The sequence below is a fragment of the Herpailurus yagouaroundi genome, unplaced genomic scaffold (genome assembly GCF_014898765.1).
Source record: "Herpailurus yagouaroundi ecotype Mexico unplaced genomic scaffold, PumYag 77, whole genome shotgun sequence".
Taxonomy (NCBI): domain Eukaryota; kingdom Metazoa; phylum Chordata; class Mammalia; order Carnivora; family Felidae; genus Herpailurus; species Herpailurus yagouaroundi.
Genome location: NW_024412388.1, coordinates 33,435,199 through 33,455,185, shown reverse-complemented (window position 1 = coordinate 33,455,185; position 19,987 = coordinate 33,435,199). Strand labels below are relative to the sequence as shown.

Here is a 19,987-nt window from a genome sequence, read left to right as displayed (position 1 = left end):
ATTGGATGCTGGAGCATGCCCTCTCCCCTTTACCACTGCCCCCCACAGCCAAAGGAATCTTACAAGAAGGAAAATGGCCAAGTTGTCAAAATGAATACTTGCCCTTAAAGAACTACATGTTTTAAGGAAATTTCCCTGAGTAATAATTACCAGTATCATCTAAGCTAGCTAAGGACTTACAAACTAAAATAAGACAAGACAGAAATATACACAAAGACAATTATTTAAGACCTTTATTAACAGGTGCTTGCCATTTGTTGACTTTTTTGAAAAAATCAAGTTGTAAACTTTTATTACAAATTAAAAATGAGGTTCTTAAAAATCTCAACTTGACCAGATATGAAACAATTTAAAAACCTTTAAAGGTGTATTGAGAAAAACCAGGCTTTTTTTTTCTTTTTTTTAAAAAACACGTTTGTCATTACCAAAAAGAGACATCTTTAGGTAAAAATAATAAAAACCCCATGCTGCATAGATAATGCAGATAGTTCTAGTTATCTGGTCAATGGGCAAAAAGCAAGCACTTAAGGTCTTCAGCTCCAATCTTTTGTTCATTTCTTATTGCTGGAATTTCATATTCATTTCTTCTTGTTGGATGACTAAACTGTAGAAAATAAATAAATAAATTTAAGATCATCTCGCACTACATCGTCTACAACATTCTTTTAGTACATACCAAATTGCTCCAGATCACCCTAGCTAAGTAGGAAGGCATTAACAAATCTGTTTATTCCAAGATACTGATTTTCCAACAGGGGGCTGACAATGCTGTGACAAGAATGGCTACTTGTAAGTTCTGAATGACCTTTTGCCATTCAGAGGGGAAAATAATGCAGGCATGAGTCCAGTTATTGGATGCTGGAGCATGCCTTCTCCCCTCTACCACTTTACCACCTTTACCACAAAATAACAGAGGGGAAAAAAACAAAAGCATTACTGTCTGAAAATGACAATTCCGGAACAAAACAGAGACAATTACATGCCTCTGAATATCAAGTAAATGGTTGAATGCAAAGGAATCCTTTAATATTGGAACTGGTATGATGTCAAAACTGCCACTTTCCCCAAAGAGACTATATTGCTCATCACCACACAGGTTGTGAATTCTAGTAGCTATCCCACCTCTTTTTGAGAAGAAACACAATGCAACCATCATACTTCTCAGGGTAAATAAAGTTAGCAAGACTTTCCTCAGCTTACTGGTAAAATCACAGAATTCATTCAGAACAGTTGACAAAGGTTCTAATTAATATTCAAGAAATACTTAGGCCTCTAAGTGTCAGAACTGAGGTGGGCGAGAGGCTAAGTATGGCCCTGATACCTGCCACTACCAAAACTGCGTATTTAGGGAATTAGAAAATTAATATGGGTGAAGACACCCTAAGTCACAATGGCTCATCTTTCTATTGCATTAATGGACCCCACACATGACTGCTCAGAGGCCAGAGGCCATCTAAGCTTACTTACCCGGATGATGGTAGAGATGGTAAGCCGGCATTTACTCAGCCCCGCCCTGCTCAGCCTCGGGAGCGGACGAATTCTCAGCTGGTGGATCGGCTGCTTTTGTCTCTTTGCCATCTTGTGGTTTAGGGTTTTCTGGGCGTCTGCGTCGGTAATTGAAGTTACGGCGGTACCGACGTTGAGGTGGCTGCTGACCTTGGGTCTCATCTCCTTGATTTTCCTTATCTTCTTCATTGCCGTCCTCTCTAGGCTGTCTTTGGCGAGGAGGACCCCTGGAATGAACATTGTGCCAAAACTGCAATGAGAAAACCTTCACGCTTTCTTTAACCCACCCACCAATGTTTATCACTTGGTTCAGACAACTAAACACCATATCTGGCCCGTTTATCAAAAATGAGAAGTGCAAAACTTGGTTCGCATTTCACAAACTGAATGAGAGGGTTTAGTGCAAGGATTTGGAAGTGTAAACTAGAAGACGAGAGTTTAAAACTGGTTTTAATGGACCAGCAAATTCTAACTTTTTAATAGATGATACAGTGAGTAAATAATGAGCTGACTAAAAGTGACACACCAGACACTTGGATGAGGTCATTTTAAATGGGCTTCATGGTAATCAGGTTTGGGAACAAGTGCCACTAACCCTTTACAGATAGATGAGCACTTGCTAAAAAGGCAGGAAATCAAAATCAAAGACAAGATGTTCTCTCAAAAGAAATCAAAAGCACACAGCCACCATCAGTCATTAAGGAAAGGCAAATCAAAACCGTAAGAGACCACTTCATACCCACCAGGATGGCCATAATCAAAAGATCAGAGGCATAACCAGTGTTGGTGAAGATAGGGAGAAACTGGAAACCCATACACTGCTGGCAGGAATATAAGAATGGTGTAGCAGCTTTGGAAAAGAGTCCAGCAATTCTTCAAATTGTTAGAGTTACTATGTGACCCAGCAATCAACTCCACTCAGTGGTCTATACCCAAGAAAATATCTATTTTATGATTACAATATTCACATTAACAAAAGTGTGGAAACAATCCAAGTGCCTATCAGCTGACTGCTGAAGAAACAAAATAGGATATCCATACAGTGGACCTTGATTTACCCATGAAAAGGAATTAAATCCTACATGCCACAACATGGATGAACCTTAAAAAATATGCTAAAGTGAAAGAGGGCAGACATACAAATCTATGATCCCATTCATGAGATGTGCAAAACAGGCAAATCCAGACAGAAATTGGTGGTAGCCAGGGGCTGGGGTACAGGGAAAAAGGAAATGAGTGACTGCTAATGGATGCAAGGGTATTTTTTGGCGGGAGGTGGGTGAAAACGTCTGGCATTAAGAGATAGTGGTAATGGTTGCATAACTATGTGACTATACTACTAAAATCCAGAGCTATACACTTAGAAAACAAAGTTCAAGTTTACACTGTAGCAATATTATGGTCAATGGCCTGAAATTAAAGGTGATCAGGATCAAAGAAATTATCAACACTTCTATTACCAAAGAAAAGATGAGAATTTCTTCAACTGATAACTATAAGTGTTAGAAACCAGTGAGGTTTTCTTGGCCTTTCCTCCATCCATACATTACATCACCTCAAAAACATCAAGATTAGTATCATGTCTTTTATACATATTGGTCATCATGGGTTTTTATTTATCCCCCCCCCCCGCCCCCCGTTTTGGGACCTCACTGCAAGTCTTAGGCAAAACTGCTCTAGCTCTCCCCTGAAGTCTTCAAGAGTGGCTGCTCTACACCTATCACTGTGGCTTCTAAGTCAGTTTTCCCCATTTCTTTCTAAAACCCCAAGCTTTCACATCTTATGTTATTTTCCATTTACTATCCTTTTCCTGTTATCGTTATCCTGACAGCCCCAAATAACCTGGGTATTTAAGTTCTTTACCTCCTATCCAGTTTTCTTCTATTTGGGTTCTCTCAATGTCCAAGTATTCCATTCTCCAAACACCCTTTCCGATTTTCCTAGTTTAATTCCTTCTTGTTCATCCATTCTTTATTTCCATGAGAATTTATAATCCAGTGATGCTACAATTATTCTATCTCCCAATCTCCCTTAATATTTGTCTCCCCTTTTACCCAAGTAAAAAAGCTGACCATTAATTAAGCATAACCAATCCCAACCCCAGGTTCTTCATTTGGATCAACAAATGTAGGACAAATTCAACTCTGCTCAACCTGAGCCTGCTGCTCAAAAATGGCTGGAAAACACAACCACATTGGTTGGCCCCACTTTAAATTTGTGACCCTTATTCTATTATTTGATTTTCCTGATTTCTCTTCTTGAGATAATCCCACATCTTTGGCCCAAACTCCTCACACCTCTTCACTGACCCCTCCATTTGATGCCACTAACACATCATACCCACATACTCGGGCTTCTTACACATAAAATACCGAGAGTTCCTAACAAAGGGCCCACCCCTTAAGTGTGGACAAAATCCTACCCTATCTGAAGATGGTTCTACACTCACTTTCCTGACAATTGTCTTCTACTGAATTTTCCAGCCTATAGTAGTGCCCTTACTTCTCAAAAACACTTTCTTGATGCCACTTCTCCCTTCTTGCCACTTCATTTGTCTCCTCAGTGAAACTGCTATACTTGCCTTAGATCTTTCAATTTGCCCTGGAACCTACACTAATCAGGATTTTAACCCCATGCATCGTATGTGGCTCTGTCAACCCGTCTATCCACCAAATGAAGACTATTACATCTAATTAAAAGGCAAACAGTAAAACCAAAGCACTCAACAATAAAAACTCACACGCTATTTTTTAAAGACACCAATAAAAGCTAGGCAGAAAACTTAAGCAACTTTATAGCATAACAAAAAGGCAAACCAAGTTTTCTGCTGTTGGCACTCTTGGATATAATGGAAACTGCCACGAGAGCCTATTTTAGACCAATCTTAAAAACACTGATCACTTTGAAAAATGACATTGTGATATCATTTGCAGTATTTCAACAAGGTATCTTTGTGTTGGCTTAAAACTACTTTGAACAGTAGCTGAGTTCAAGATCAACAAAGCTCATCTGTCAGCATCAAAAATAATCTTCCACACTCAACAGGGAAACACCATCTATCTCCAACATCCAACACACAGCTAACAAACTCCTGGTGGAGATTTTAAATGAACCAGCTAGAACTCCAGGCTATTTTCATGAATTATAAACTCAGGACACAACATACATCAATGGAAACAAGAATACGTTATAGACACTGGCTACTGCAAAACTCTCAATGCATATATACTGATGCAGATAGGGTAATCTCAGCTGGGTTCCCTAGTTTCTAAAGCTTCAGTATTCCATCTCTGTTGAAGTACACAAAAGATTGGGGTGGTGGTGTTGTGAGAAACCTCTTTAATAGAAATTAGAATCACAACGTATTTTGAAGACTTCTATATTGTATTTTAGATACTTTTTATAGTAAGGAATTTGTTTCTTAAAACTTACTTAGGCATCAACGGTTAAAGTTGCTATATAAGTCATCATTAGTTAAGAGTTATTACTGTATTGCCTTGAGTATACTGTTAGTTATAGGATCACACCTAGAGACTCAATGCTTTAATAAAAAAAAGAGCCTTAAAAAGTAACTGTTACGCCATTCTATCCACCCACTGTGGGACAGACTGGGCATACTGCCTCAAAGAGGACTACCATATTTATATACTAAACAAACACATCTGGCTCATGAAACGCTTCTCCAATTACTCTACACTCTACTGGGTGATTTTATTTTGCAATTTAAGGGTGACAAAAAACCCTCAATTGAGACGTGATTAATGGAAAGTTATACCATCTCAAGAGGTTACGCTATCGATTCCTCATTTATGTTAAGGTACAGTTCAGATACTCCTAACGCTTGAAAGGCAATGCTTACCTTTACCTATCTCCCTCCTAATGAAGCAGGTCTTAAAACATGTAATAGAATACAGGTTGAACTATTCTCTTACCTGTGCAAGGACAGAAAAACTGAAATTCCGTACACCCTTATTACAAGGGGGGGGGGACACAATCATATAAAGTAGACCTCATCTATACAAGCTGTTTTTAATGAGTACCAGCAAGAAGATGCAAAGAACACATTCTCAAAGATAACTGACTTCAGGTTCACCTCTTAGGCATCTGATGAAAGAAAATGTTAAGTGTTAACGAATAAATGACTCAAAAAGGCTGCAGGAGAATTATGATGCTGCTGAGTCCTAACACATGCTTGAGAAATTTAACACAAACCATACCTGCGGAATCGTGGTCTATAACCCCGATACATATTCTGTCTCACTGGTCTACCTTGTTCTCCTGCACCCTGGTTGTCAGCACCCTGGAAAGACAATCAAGCTGACTGAATCAGTAACAGTAAATGAACCCCATCAGACAAATCCAAAGTCTGCATACAGGAGTTAAAAATAAAGAAATCATCTAACTGTAATTATATTATAAATTAATCTTTTGGGTTTTTATTAGGAATCAAAAAAATGCTTCCCGTTAGATTAACTGCTCCAATACAGATAGACACTCACAATATGCTTAAAACGCAGACTTATTCAAAGTTTTTGCATGCTGTTCATTCTTTTACTTTTTTCGGTGAAAACTTACTTCCATCACTTCTCCCTGCACAGGAGGGTTGGAATACTGTGGTCGACGCCCATAGGGTCTCCGCATGTAGTAAGGTGGGAACCGTCGCCTGCGGTAGGGCCGGCGCTGTTGGGCCTGGCCTTCGGGAGCACTCTCCGATCCCTCGTTCTTTTCCCCACTCTCACTATTCTGGTAGTTCTGCTGGTAATTGCGTGGAGGACCCCTGCGACGTGGATAGCGTCTATAATGGTTACGGTCTGCTGCATATTTACTGCCTTGCACTGGAACTCCACCAGGGCCTGTAACATTTGCTGCCTCCGCACCCTACAAAAGCCATCATATATTGACAGTGACAACAGAATTAAGTATACTTAACAAAATTTACACAAAGCAAATAAAGGGTCTATGTGGCCAGGGGTGCATGGAAATGATTAAGTATCAGTTCCTCACTGTTCTGAAGAGATTGCCCTCTAACTGCAGCCAGCACATAAGGCTTGATGCACCTGTGTTCATGTGGTCACCTGACCCATCCATCCACATTAGAGCCACCATCCTAATGGATGAGATCTCCAAAATATTTCCAAACTGAAGTCAAACCTTTACACAAAAAGCATCCTCACCTTTTCTCCTTCAACAACATCAAACTCCACAGTCTCTCCATCTCCTACACTGCGAAGGTACTTCCTGGGGTTATTCTTCTTTATGGCAGTCTAGTAATATCACATTCCAAAAATAGATTAACAGGGGAGAATAATGTGCTTTTTCATTCAAAATGTACCAGAGTCAATATTATTTTAGCTTGGATATACACTTAATATTAGCTTTAAATAAGACCAAACCGTCAATAAATTTAGGAAAACAGGGACCAATGCTACCCCCAACCTCAACCAAAATACTCTAAACTTACAAGGCCCCAGCATTTTACCACTATTTTCCAAACTAAAACAAGTAATTTAACACTCAAGACACAACAATATATATATGTATTTACACGCTTTTTGCAAAAGCATCATATGTAGCTTTAGACAAAATGAGGATATCCATCTATCCCCCAAAGACTGCACTTAATAGTAGAAGCTAGCCCCACACAGGGCCAGTTTAGATGACAGGCGAGTTTAGTTTTGCATGCTTCAAAGTTGACCAAACCAACTTTGTCCCTGTGTTAACCGTATCAAACTCAATTACAAATGTCAACCAAAATCCCTTCCAACCGCTCTGTGATAATACTTCAATGGAAATGCAATTCACATGTATTGACTATGCGCCACTCTTTACATTATCTGACCGTGTGGGATAGTCAGTTATTACCTCCTCAGAATACAAGAAATCTCACATTGTTGCTTGTTCTCTAGACTGCTGCTACAACAAAGTAAAAGGGGAAGAATAACACCTCACATTTGAATGTACTACTTAATGAAGTTCTTTCATGTGTTACCCAAACTCATTATGACAAATGACGTGAGGTTATTACTACTCCCTTTTTACAGACAATTAAACAGGCTTTAAAAAAACTTACGTGACTTGCCCAAGGTCACACAGCTAAGTGGCACTTCGAAAAGTATGGACTTTTCTAAATCCAGGTCTTGGGATTCCAAATCCCATGTTCATTCTACTACATCACAGCGGTATCCATTACGGGATCACTCATGCATTTCCATTCCATAGGAGGCAGGACAACCAACAAAGCTGAAGCCAATTAAGCTAAGTTGCCCAGAACTACAGTCTCCCGGATACACTAAGACCTGAGCATCCAAAGTCCCAAGAAACAACTAAATGTTGAAACCACTTCCAAAATAAAGAGGAAAGCATATTGGTGACACCTGTGGGTCAGTACCAAGTGGGTGACATGCGTTCAGCCAAATAATTGAGCTCATCTGTCATCTAAACTGTCCCAAAGTTTTCATACCTTCCATATATAGCCAACTCTCAATTACCTGCAGTCATAGGGGATAGCAGAAGTATGGAGAATTATAATCTCAAAACTTCTTTCAGTCAGCATCTTCAAAACACCCCAATTTCCCCAAACTCTTTAATGTTGCTGACAAGTAACAAGACTGACCAGCCTTGCTGTCTCCTGTTTCTAATTATGCATATTCTTTTGAACATGTGAAATTAAGAACACAAAGGCGTTGGCATTCAATTTTATTAAACACTTGTTTTAAAAGTAACATTGAACAGTCCCATATTTATGTTTAGAATTTGTTTTTTGAAGTTTATTTACTTATTTTTAGTCATCTGTACACCCAACATGGGGCTGGAACCCATGAGCTCGAGATCAAGAATTATATGCTCTTCTGACTGAGCCAGCCAGGGGCCCCTATGTTTAGAACACTTGTTTCCATTCTTATATATTTGACCCTGAGATTATCTGATAGGGCTTTGGATATTCAAGAAATTGATCTGGCTCCCCCCTTGATTGCCACTGAGTGCTGCATAGGATACCTCAGAAGGTGACAAAGTACCAACATCAGACAGCTCTTCCTAAGAAGTATGCTGCCACCCAAGCTCACACCTGCCTGATTAACAGTGAGTGTGAAAACCAACTATGTCTTTTGATGTCTGGATAAAAAGATAAAGTGGCTAAAAAGTTCTTAAAGTGATTTTCAATACAAGCTGATAATATTTCAATAGTCTTAGTGAAAAAACTTCAAGTACACACATAGAAATGTGTTTTTCCTACCCACAGCACACCTGTGAAGATAATGAAGTCCAACGGAGCCCATGATGTACTTAAGTTCGAGATACTAGTGTTTACTTGGCAGTGGCTTTAATAAAATTCCTCAATGCGCATTTTCCAAAGTAGTTTTCTTAAATGTACTTGTCAAAGTTTAGCATTGTAGCACCTAATCCTGTGTTAGTTTTTTACCCACAAAACACTGAAGCCAATCTAAAAATTATTTAATGAGTAATTACCAACTTTGCCACACCGCCTTTTCACCTCAACCCTAAACTAAGGACTCTTAATTAAATTTTTCAAGCCAAAACAAAATTCTCCAAAGGTAATTCCTATTCAAAGTGTTTTAACATAAACAGAGGGGCCTAGGCTACTTTGCTAGTTTTTTTCCCCCCAGCATTCACTTCAAATTTATAGGTTTTGCAGCTTAGTCCTACTTCTCCCCCATGATTATTGTGATTTTGTCCCTACCACAGAGATAAAACCTAGCAGCATTTGCAAACACCTCACCAAAGTTTCTGTGTATTTATAGCATTATTAGTTCCAGTTCAGGTTAATGGGAGATTTTTTTTCTTCCTCTGAAATTGGGTTTAAAAATTTAGTATGAGTTGAGCAGACTTCATCATTTAAAAACTACTATTAACAAAAAATACCCATCTGAGATACACCTATTTTAATTAAGTGAGCTGCCAATACAATATTTCAATGTATACATTTGAGCACTTCCTGTGGGAACTAAACTGTTTGGTGGTTGGATAGAATAACCTTTTTGTAAGGAACAATAGTTGAGAAATCATGCATCCCTTCTCACAACCCTTAAAACCAGAATTGTAAACATTCACACAAGCACTCACCTGGTGTACAAATACATCTTCCTTGGTGTCATTCCTACAAGACAGAACCAAGTTGAACAAGTCAGAAAATGGAATACATTTCACGTTACCAAAGATTAAGCATAAGCTTGGTTCTCTGTACATCTCCCCCCGCCCCCATTTTTCCTATCGTCACTTGGACTTTCTGGCTGCCATACAGCCGTTAGAAAATTTAAAGCAGAAAGTTTTGTTTTGTTTCATTTTTTAAGACCAAGAGATTACCAACAGTTGTAACGTTACTACTGCAGGATTTAAAAAAGTCCAAGTGTGACCTACTAAGCCATTAAGGTGTGACTAGCAACTGTCACACTTATCCTACTAAACATCAACAATGTTCCAGCACACCCCACTGTTACTTCTAAGAGCACTGTTACTAATTTAAGTAGGAGACCAAAAATATAGCTCATTCCATTAATTACTAGCTTCCTTCTCAGTTCCCCCTCACCATTTCCAATTTCCAAGATCTCCTCGAGGTCATAAAGGTGACTCCTAAAAAACCCTCACAGAATGTACTAGACCGAGAATGAGTACCAATGTAAACTATGGGTTTTGGGTGATGTGACAACACGTCAATGTAAGGTTGTTGATTTTAACAAATGTCACTACTGCGGTGGATAGTGCAGGTGGAGGTCGTGCAGGAGTCGACCCTGTTGGGGAGGCTGCATGCATGAGTACAGTGTACATGGAAAATCTATTTTCTGCTCAGTTTTGTCACGCACCTAAAACTGCTCTTAAAGAAACACAAAAGACCACAATGAGGTACAAACATGGATGCCATCAATACCCCCATCATTCCTGTGGCAAGCAGGCAAGCATTGTGCTGGAGAACTAAGGACGTGAAGATGAATGAGTTTCCTACTAGCACACAACCCCTTTACTTCTTATCAGACACCATTTTGCAACAATCATTAAATGCCTAGTTAAACTGTGCTAAAGAAATATGGTTGAAAATACCTGCTTCAGGACTTTAAAGGAGGCAACATTTGCCTTAAGTCTTAAAGAAGTTAACGGAAATGAGAAAGATGTTCCCGAGGTAGACAGAAAGGAGGTCATGGACATGGGTAAACCAGCAACTAGCAAACTCAATGCAAGAAGAGTTCAAACTGGCTGGGTCATGAGGAATATGGCTGTGGAGGAGGGAAAGAACAAGAGCTAAATTATGTAGGCAGAGGAGCCAGCAAAGGCTTTTTTGAGTAGAGGAATATGGCATAACATCATCAAATATTAAAACCTAGTAGCAACTATGAAAATTTCAGATACAAGAGCAGCCCAGTTAGTTATAAAAAACTATTCTAGAAGCCCAGACCAGGATTGATGGAAGCCTATGTGAGGGAGAGTATTTGAGGTCTCTTTCTTGAGGTAAAAGCAGGGGAAATTTTATGAACAAGTGGATTTTGGAAGTGAGAGGAAAATAGGAGAATGAGCTTTTAGCTTTTCACCTAGGACGCTGGAGTGAAGGCAATGATATTGTAAGTAAACACCACAGGAGAAATAGACTTCCAGATCTTTTTTGACCTCCTCCTACCCTCTTCATTTTGTCAGATAGATCAGAGTGAATGGGCTTAATAACAGTTCTAATGTTTAATGACAAAAGGAACAAAGGTTACAGTGAATTAGACTGACTGGCTTACTGACTGTTGGCTTCCTGTTGAACCATGGAGCAACAAATGCTGCGCGCCAAAGAACCCCCCGTAGCATGAGGACATTTAATTTATGGGAACAAAATTTTAAATTTTTAGAAGAAAAACCTACACACAAATGCAGAACACTGCAAAAGCTACTCAAGGCAGGTGACCGAAAATTGACTTCTATAAGCTAGTTGAATATCAGGAACACCTAGGGAATTATGGTTGCCAAAATGCCCATCTGTCAAATAGGTCCTCAGGCATCCTACAAACAATTCCATAGCCATCACTATTAAGATCTTTAATAGTGAACCCTTTAATTTTGAACCCTAGGGCCCTCAGAAAAAGTACAATGAAAAACTAGTAGAGTAGGAAAGTCTAGAACAGGAACTCTCAACAGGGGCAGTGCTGACCACCACAGGTCATTTAAAGTTGTTCCAAAGATGGGCACTATTTGCCATAACTGGGGTGAAGGGTGTCAGGCGCTAGAGAACTAGGTAAAGAATTATTTGGTACCCTAGTAGACTTTCATGTAAGTACATTTGAGGGCTTTTTAAAAATCTTTTTTAATGTTTACTTACTTTTGAGAGACAGACAGCAGAGAGAGGAGGAGACACAGAATCTAAAGCAGGATCCAGACTGAGCTGACCTGACAGCACAAAGCCTTATGTGGAGCTCGAACCCACAAACCGTGAGATCATGACCTGAGGTGAAGCCGGACACTTAACCAACTCAGCCACCTAGGCCACCCCAGTACATTTGAGTTTTGAATCTGGTATTTTACATTGTTTTAACATGCACTGAATTTACTAAAAATGCAACTTCCATGGAAAGAAGTTTTCATTACTGATAATGCGACCTGTGTATCTGGGTAGCCAATACACCATTTCTTTTATCAATCAGTATTTGTGGTGGCACTGACTATTCATCATGTCTTCTAATACAGCTGCAAGTAACTATGTACATACAGAATATACTATGCACTGCAATAAAAATTTATCTACAATTTTACTTCAAGGTTGTAAAAGGAATTAAAAAATTTACCAAAATGACTTATCTAGTTAGAACGTATCTTCCTAAAAACAGTACAAAGTAGGCAATATACACAATGCTGTCCCTTGGAAGACAGCTTAAGATATTCTGCAGGTACAAAGATACGTGGAAACCAATATGGGCTCATTAACTGGTGTGGTGCCAACAACAGCACTCACTCTTTTGACAACAAACCGGCCTGTTAGGGGAATTACCACGGCCAAAGTGCATCTGATTTTAGGAAGAAATTTGACAGATCAAAAAATGCAGTTTTAGCCAAGATAGAATACTACAGTTTGGATGCACCAAATTAATCTAGTTGCAACTTATTAAGTGACTGTGCAGAAATTCAAAGTACTGCTTAAAGAAAATCCAATCTTTAGTTCTCATTCCACTATTAGCTGTGCAACCTTGGAAAGCTGCCTCCCCTTCACTATATCTCCACCTGCAAAACGGGAAAACCTAGACACAACGGCATACCTTACTGAGGGATTTAGGTTCCAGATACTGTCCCAAGTGCTTTAACTATACATACCATTCAATCCTTACAACCCAAGGTAGGCACCATCATTAACCCCACTCTACAAATTATTCCCTGTAAATAGACCAAGGCTCTGCTACATATCCCCTCCCCTAATGTAAAAACCATTTTGGCCTCACAAGTCATAGAAATCGCTGTGGAGTAGACCCCTATCTACAGTAACACTGGGAAATAATGCATGCTCACAGCTACTATATAGAGAGAGCTTACCAAAGAGGGAAAAGCAGCAATTAAAATAAGCTGACCAGGGGCGCCTGGGTGGCGCAGTCGGTTAAGCGTCCGACTTCAGCCAGGTCACGATCTCGCGGTCCGTGAGTTCGAGCCCCGCGTCAGGCTCTGGGCTGATGGCTCGGAGCCTGGAGCCTGTTTCCGATTCTGTGTCTCCCTCTCTCTCTGCCCCTCCCCTGTTCATGCTCTGTCTCTCTCTGTCCCAAAAATAAATAAACGTTGAAAAAAAAAAAAAAAAAAATAAGCTGACCAAAATGGATCATCAAGAAGTATGTTTGAAACCTTTAGCTGTTGTTACTAACGTAATAAGGAACAGAGAGACATCCCCAGGACTGCACCTTACCTTTTGTGGTATTATCCGCGAGAACTAAAAGGTACACTTCTGTCTTTACCATACTTTACTGAGGGTAGAAGACTATGGGCAGGGCAGACTAGTTTATGCATCCCTTTAGCAGGCTAACTAGCTAGCTAGGCACTAGGCTAACAACAGTAACAAAAAGAGGACATGGTCCGTCCTAGGATTTCAACCTAGAAGGCCACCACATTCAATGCAATGCAGCAGAATTACCAAGTATTGTTTTCCACACACTATATAGTACGTTAAGTCCTACTGATCAGAGAGGGTGAAGAGGAAAGAAGAGCAGGCAATATACATAGAGCAGTGGTTTAGAACTCCTTACTAGAACCACTGGAGCCAAGGCTAGAATTCTGGCTATTCCATTACTAACTACATGATCTGGGGCAAGTTACCTTATATGCATAGTGGGGATAAAACACTTACCTAAAGGCCACACTATAATCAAACCTCAACCCTTCCTTACTGCTGCCACTTGAGGCAATTATTTTACTTGCTGTTCAGTGCCTAGTACTGCGGTCCAAAAGAAATCAAATGCAAGCTAAATAAATACAGGTTTGCCTAGTTACCTAAAAGTTCACTTTAACTTTTACACCACTTCACTTTCATGAAAGGTTTCACAGAAATGCACTACTTTTGGACAACATGGGGAAATCTGTATCTAAGTTTATTTTCCAGTAGTCACAATAAAAAAAGTAAAAACAGATAAAACGAGTTTTGCATTTAAGCACGTACAAATCAATTATTAAAAATGCCAAGTATTTTACATTTCTTTTTTCATACTAAGCCTTCATAATCTGCTCTATGTTTTACACTTCTGAAAAGTAGGTTCACAAATGCAAGCTGTGCAAAAGAAAGTGGTTCAAAACAAACACTAAATTGGGTATGTTTTAAAATTCAAGTTAAAAATAATTCAGTCTCTCAGATGCATGCACTAACTACACTTCCATACAAGTCTAATAGTTACTGTATAGACAGCACAGGCCTACAATATTACAACAGTGTCATTCCATATAGCACACAGTCCTGTTCTGCACTCAGATGTATGCTCTCTGCTGTATTCTTCTACTCCACCTCTTGCTGTTATTAAGGGCATTATTTATACTGAAAATTTTTCACAAAAACCCCTCCTCTTAGGTTTTCTCACTCTTAACTAGTATTGTCCTTATTCAGCAAATGAGGACACAGTACTGTCTTCAAGGAAAAAAGGAATCACAGATAGTGAGCAGCTGAAGAAAAAAAAGAGGCTACCGTTTTTAAATTGGGAAAATGCTAAAGAGAAATACTGCTGGGATTTATAAATACAAGTCTCTTAAAAGTTCCTAATGCAGCACAATGAAGGCAAAAACATGTAGCTAGCACTAAACTCCTATACTACTAAATTTATCCAGATTAAAGTGTTTTAAGATGTCCTAAAATTTCAGGAAACTTTTGCGCCAATCCACAGCACTGCCTTAAATGAAACCTAACATATACACAAGTTCATCTATCCCTAACTAAACGCTCTTATTCTATTACCTTGTTGCAGATTACTACACCATGCCCTTTTAACAACTTAAATTGCTCAATTGCACAAATTATTAATTCTATAGTCATTAAAAAAACCCAGCAGGTGAATACATTCGTTCTCTAGACTTAAGATGAAAAGCTTTTACGTTATCAGTGACTTGGTGAACAAGGATGACTTCTGGCCAACTTAAGATGAGCAACTAACCCAACCAGCATGTAAATTAATCCTCAAGTGCCTTGTATACAAAGCCATTGTCTGAAAAGCCTCAGTTCTGAAATCAAAACAAATCCCCCCTCCACAACCAGTAACTGCTTTTTCAAGACTGTCAATGATACATCATGACCTAAGGACTATTTAGGTATCATTTTTTATGCTTCCATCCACCCATCCTGCCTTAGTAGCACAGTCTTCTTAGTGCCACAGCATTTAGTTATATTACAGACTACCCATGTCTTCTATGATTTAGATAGACCTTACTGTGCATAATCAACTTCAGTCTGATTTTTAATAGCCCAAAAGACTTGGCAATCACTTTTCCATAAGTCTACACATTTTAAAATCCAAGAACCAGGCAGTAAATATTTTAGGCCACGTAAGGTCACAGACTGTCACATATTCTTAAATAACCCTTAAAAAGGTAAAACCCATTCTTAGCTTGCAGGTCGTATAAAGACGGGGTGAAAAGATCCAAGAAATAAGGGTCAAAGGCTCTCTCTCTTAATTCCTCAACTGCATCCCAATACTGACTATTAAGCAAGTCCTTTTTAATTGTTAAAGCCAATCTGCACACTAAACTGGGACTATTATAGCCAATACCGAACTACATGAAACAGGCAGTGCAAAGCAGAAAGCTTTTAAAATCCAGGGAACTAATAGTGAGCACATATAGGAGCTCCAGTGACATGCTGGGTATTACTTAGGAAAACAGGTCTTTCAATGGCTAAGAATAGCCACACTAAGAAATTACCTGTAACTTTGTGGACACCAACCAAATTGAAGAGGACTAAGGGCCTATATTTTCAGGGACAGTAGAACAGCAGCTAATGAACAAAATCCACAGTAAGAAAACCGTTCAAAACCTACCTCTGCCACTTACTATGCTTCCTAGGGCAAATCACTCAACCTCTGTCTTCAGAATAGTATCTACACCTCAAAGATTTTAAAAATTAAACAGTTTAGTTCACCTAAAGCATTTACAATAATTCCTGGTGTTAAGTGTTTGAGAAATATTAGCTACTTTTATGTGCCATCACTGTGTGAAGTAAGTCACCTTCATCAGTTACATACACATGGAATCCCTAAAAGGGAGACTAAACCTGATAACCACAACCTCAGTATTTTTGCTAAAGAGAGATAGCTAAGTCCTTCCTTGGCTTGGTTTATCATACATCTTCCTAGACCACAGGTAATAAATTCAAATGCATACACAGAAGCGAAGCAGGAAGGGAAGTCAACAACAGGAGAAAACCCAACCTGTCATATTGCGGTAAAGAAAAAGAATGTTACGCCCTATTTGAAAGTTGTAATAATACTCATGGCCAGCTGATTTTTATTTACATGGACTTCAGGCCCCAAAGCTAAAATTCAGATCTTAAAAAAAGATAACTTGAAAATTTGGGTATTATCTCCCTAAGTGTCAGTAATTATTTCTAATCCTTTTTAAAACACTATTGTCTAAACAAAACATCTGGGGGTAGACTCAGCTAGGAGGTCACCAGTTTGTGCCCTCTGCCCTACTGGATTCTCTTTGCTCCAAATTCCTCGCTCACCACCAAACCCTAGGATGATTAATTAACCATTTTTAAGTACTCTGGAGAACAGAGTCAGAGTATTTCTCTTGTTGTCACTATGAAAGATGCATGTCCCATTGTTACCAACTCATGGTAACTTTTCATGAGTTTGGTGAGCATGGATTAATCCTCAACAGCTGGAAGCAAAAGACAAAAATCAGGTTTCCAGATTTAAAAAGCAAAGAACCAAACCCTGAAACCACTGACCCCTGCGGCATCCTTCTAATGACATCTTCCAACAGTTTTGAGTGAAGTTTTTCATAATAAACTGAAAAGAAACTGGGGGGGAAGTGGTGGTGGTGTTCAACAAACCCCTCTTAGTCACATAATCCAATTATTGTTCAAGACAGCACAGGAAGACTAACCATGAATTTCTCACAATTCCTAGATTCTGCAGCCTAACAAAAGCTGCCAAACGTTTGATGTTTTAAAAGCTCTTATGCCTTTTGTACAATAAAACCACCAGAAGAAAACGCTTTTAAATATAATCCTTACAAAACTAACATTATTTTCATGGGTAATAATTTAGATCACAATATTTACAATGAAAATACATTCTTCAACAGTAAAAAAGTTTACATAAAAATACCTTCAATTTTAATTATAAAAATCTGAAGAACCTAGATTATAACTCACAGAACTCCCAAGGTTAAAATTAGAGTCACAGCCATCATCCCAAAGACTACATCCTCTCCCTTACACAGCAGCAGCAGTGTCTACCCACCCCCTCCCAATCGACAGCCAGGTACCTCCACCCCTGTCTACATACCCAACCAACTCGCAAACTTCCAGACTATAGTTCTTTAAGACCTACATTTTCCCTTCATCAAGGTAAACTTCTCTTGGACTTATTACAGTCACATTTTACAGTGACTTGAAAGTCTTACAATCATTGAAACCAGTTTAGAAACACAAAGCACAAGCACATTTAAACCGGTTAACTTGACAAAATAGTTGAGGTTAGGACAGTCCAAGCGAAGGATCATCGAAAGTCAATCTACATTTAACTTGCCCTGGAGGACTACCAATTGGGTTAATTGCAGGTTGGAATAAAGATACTCAAGGAATGGCATCTCATGAAATAAAAAAACTTAGAATATGTAAATAAACTACTTTTACCCTAGGATAGAAACTGTTCACTTAAAAAATCATAACCTCTGCCCATTTAACAAAATATAGCAAAAATAAGGCACGCGCATACACTTTCAAAAGTACACAAACTACAATCCAACCACAGAGAACGCTGCACATTACATTCCCTTCTAATGTACACACCAGCATTACATTGGGTCAAAAATTAGAAGCGTTATTTTTCAAGGAATGGCCCACAAGACATAATCACTTGGAATTCTTGTTAAAAATGTACCCCAGAACCAAAGAATCTAGGCTGGGAAGAACTCGGGAATTTGCATTTTTAACACCCTTCCAAGGTACTAAGCATACTTTAATTTGAGAACTATTGGTTTAAGGTATAGACCACTAAAGAGAATCAGGAATCAGGGTAAGATGGAAATAATAACTGAAATGCTAACATTCAGAGAGCAACTAAAAAGTGGTCAAATATAAGCACCCATGCATTCTCTTCATCACTAGTAACCAATTATCAAAAAACTGAGGAAAAAACGTAGCTTTGACCTGTCACAAAAAGTGTTAATAACAGATGGAAAATTCCCCAAAGATTTTGGAAGAAACAAAATTATTTCCCCACAACTGCAAACGTGGAAAACAGACCATCAAATGCTTACAATCTCTTTTGCTGTGAGCATTTCCACAATATTTTATGGTTGAGTAATGAAAGGTTTTTCATCAGCCAATTATGTCTGTCTTTAAGCTTGATCTTGCCCACTTGGGTTTCTTGCAGTAGTGTCCATTACACAAACATTCAGTATTATTTCCTACCCTTAGGTGTTCTTTTCTAGTTGTTTAATGCCTTCTGAAACAAGAATGTAAGAAAACGCAGAGATGAAGGTATCCTACCTGTAAGGCCAATGTGCTATGAGCACACACCATGCCCTACACCCATATGCAACTGCACTAGTAGCCTTGCTTGGCAGCCATCTTGGAAATGATGCCCGGCTCACAAGGGAGACCGTGAAGAGTACAGTGTATGAAAACTGCACGCTATCATCACTACTGCTACAAACGACTCAAAGGACTAATCCTAAAGATGAGAACAAACAAGTAGGAGAAATAAAAAACCTGAGAAAGGGAAAAGGGTAGTTTCTTCCAGAGGCCACTACAGAAACAAATAGAAATTGTAGTTCTAATGTGAAATTTCTCCAAGGCCTTCAAGACATCATACACTGAAACGTTAAACAAAGGCGATATAACCTTAGCAGTCAAGATGACAAGACCTCCCCTACTGCACTGTCAACTCTTGTTACCTCCAAAGGCTAACCACTTAGAAATAATCTCCACGTACTAATCCAGTGGATCACATCACATTTTTCAATACCAATTTCACTAACGTGACAAGGATAAAAATGCACCTCGGAGAATCACACTAGATCCTGGTTACCTGAGTTTGCCCTAACTGTTGAGAGTTGGCTCGTCCACTGCGCTCGCCTTTTAAATTGCTCTGTACCAGAAGCGGCCTCTTCACTTAGCTTTAAATTAATATTTAGCTGCAAAACAAAAGACCATCTCCAGATCCCTAATCCCTTCAGTCTTCAAGGAAAACAAAACCTCACTACCCCACCAGAAGGAACAAGCTACCCATGCTTAACCCCTTCCAAGCCCGCAGGGCCTGCCCAAGGAGCAGAGCAAGCGAAAAGGTAGGACCGAGACTACGGTAGCGGTCATCTCACCTGTTGATGAAACCATATCCGTTTCTTACATTGAACCATTTTACTGTTCCCAAAACCTTCGTTGCTGGAGGAGAAAACACACACACACACACAAACACAAAAAACGCACGATTACCAGACGTCCTTTCTTAGACCCGCCACGCTGGGGCACCCGGCCCCGCACGCGCTCCGCAGCGGCCAGAGACCCCCTGACAGCCTCTCTCTTCCGAAGCCGCGCACGGGCCCCGCGGCACACGTGGGTGAGCTCGGGGAGGCGGAGAGGCCCGTGGGCAGGCGCTGGGCGCGGGCCTCAGCGGGCGGGCGCGGCTGCGGGGCGGGGAGCACGTGAGGGAAGGGGAAGCGTCCGGCCCACACGGGCCTGCGTAGGCGGCGCGCCGCGCCCTCAGGGTACACGCGGAAGGGAGCGGGCCGGGGGGGACGGAACAACGGCGTGCGGGCCCGAGCGCACGCGGCCGCCGGAGAGGGGAGGGACCCCGCCGCACACGCGGTAGGC

At 39.8% G+C, this 19,987-nt stretch overlaps 1 protein-coding gene across 2 annotated transcripts in view; it reads right to left on the bottom strand.

The window, feature by feature from the left end:
* Positions 1 to 215: 215 nt before the first annotated feature.
* YBX1 (Y-box binding protein 1) overlaps positions 216 to 19,987 on the bottom strand; it is a 20,637-nt gene continuing 865 nt past the window's right edge. The window contains exons 2-8 of one of the 2 annotated variants that reach the window (XM_040469856.1): positions 19,495 to 19,558; positions 9,589 to 9,622; positions 6,681 to 6,770; positions 6,082 to 6,384; positions 5,724 to 5,806; positions 1,468 to 1,733; positions 216 to 604 (exon numbers count right to left, since the gene is read on the bottom strand). In XM_040469856.1, the coding sequence (XP_040325790.1) occupies positions 1,499 to 1,733; positions 5,724 to 5,806; positions 6,082 to 6,384; positions 6,681 to 6,770; positions 9,589 to 9,622; positions 19,495 to 19,558 (809 nt within the window). In that variant the 3' untranslated portion in view covers positions 216 to 604; positions 1,468 to 1,498. The remainder of the gene's footprint in view (positions 605 to 1,467; positions 1,734 to 5,723; positions 5,807 to 6,081; positions 6,385 to 6,680; positions 6,771 to 9,588; positions 9,623 to 19,494; positions 19,559 to 19,987) is intronic. The other variant, XM_040469857.1, reaches the window with a different exon arrangement.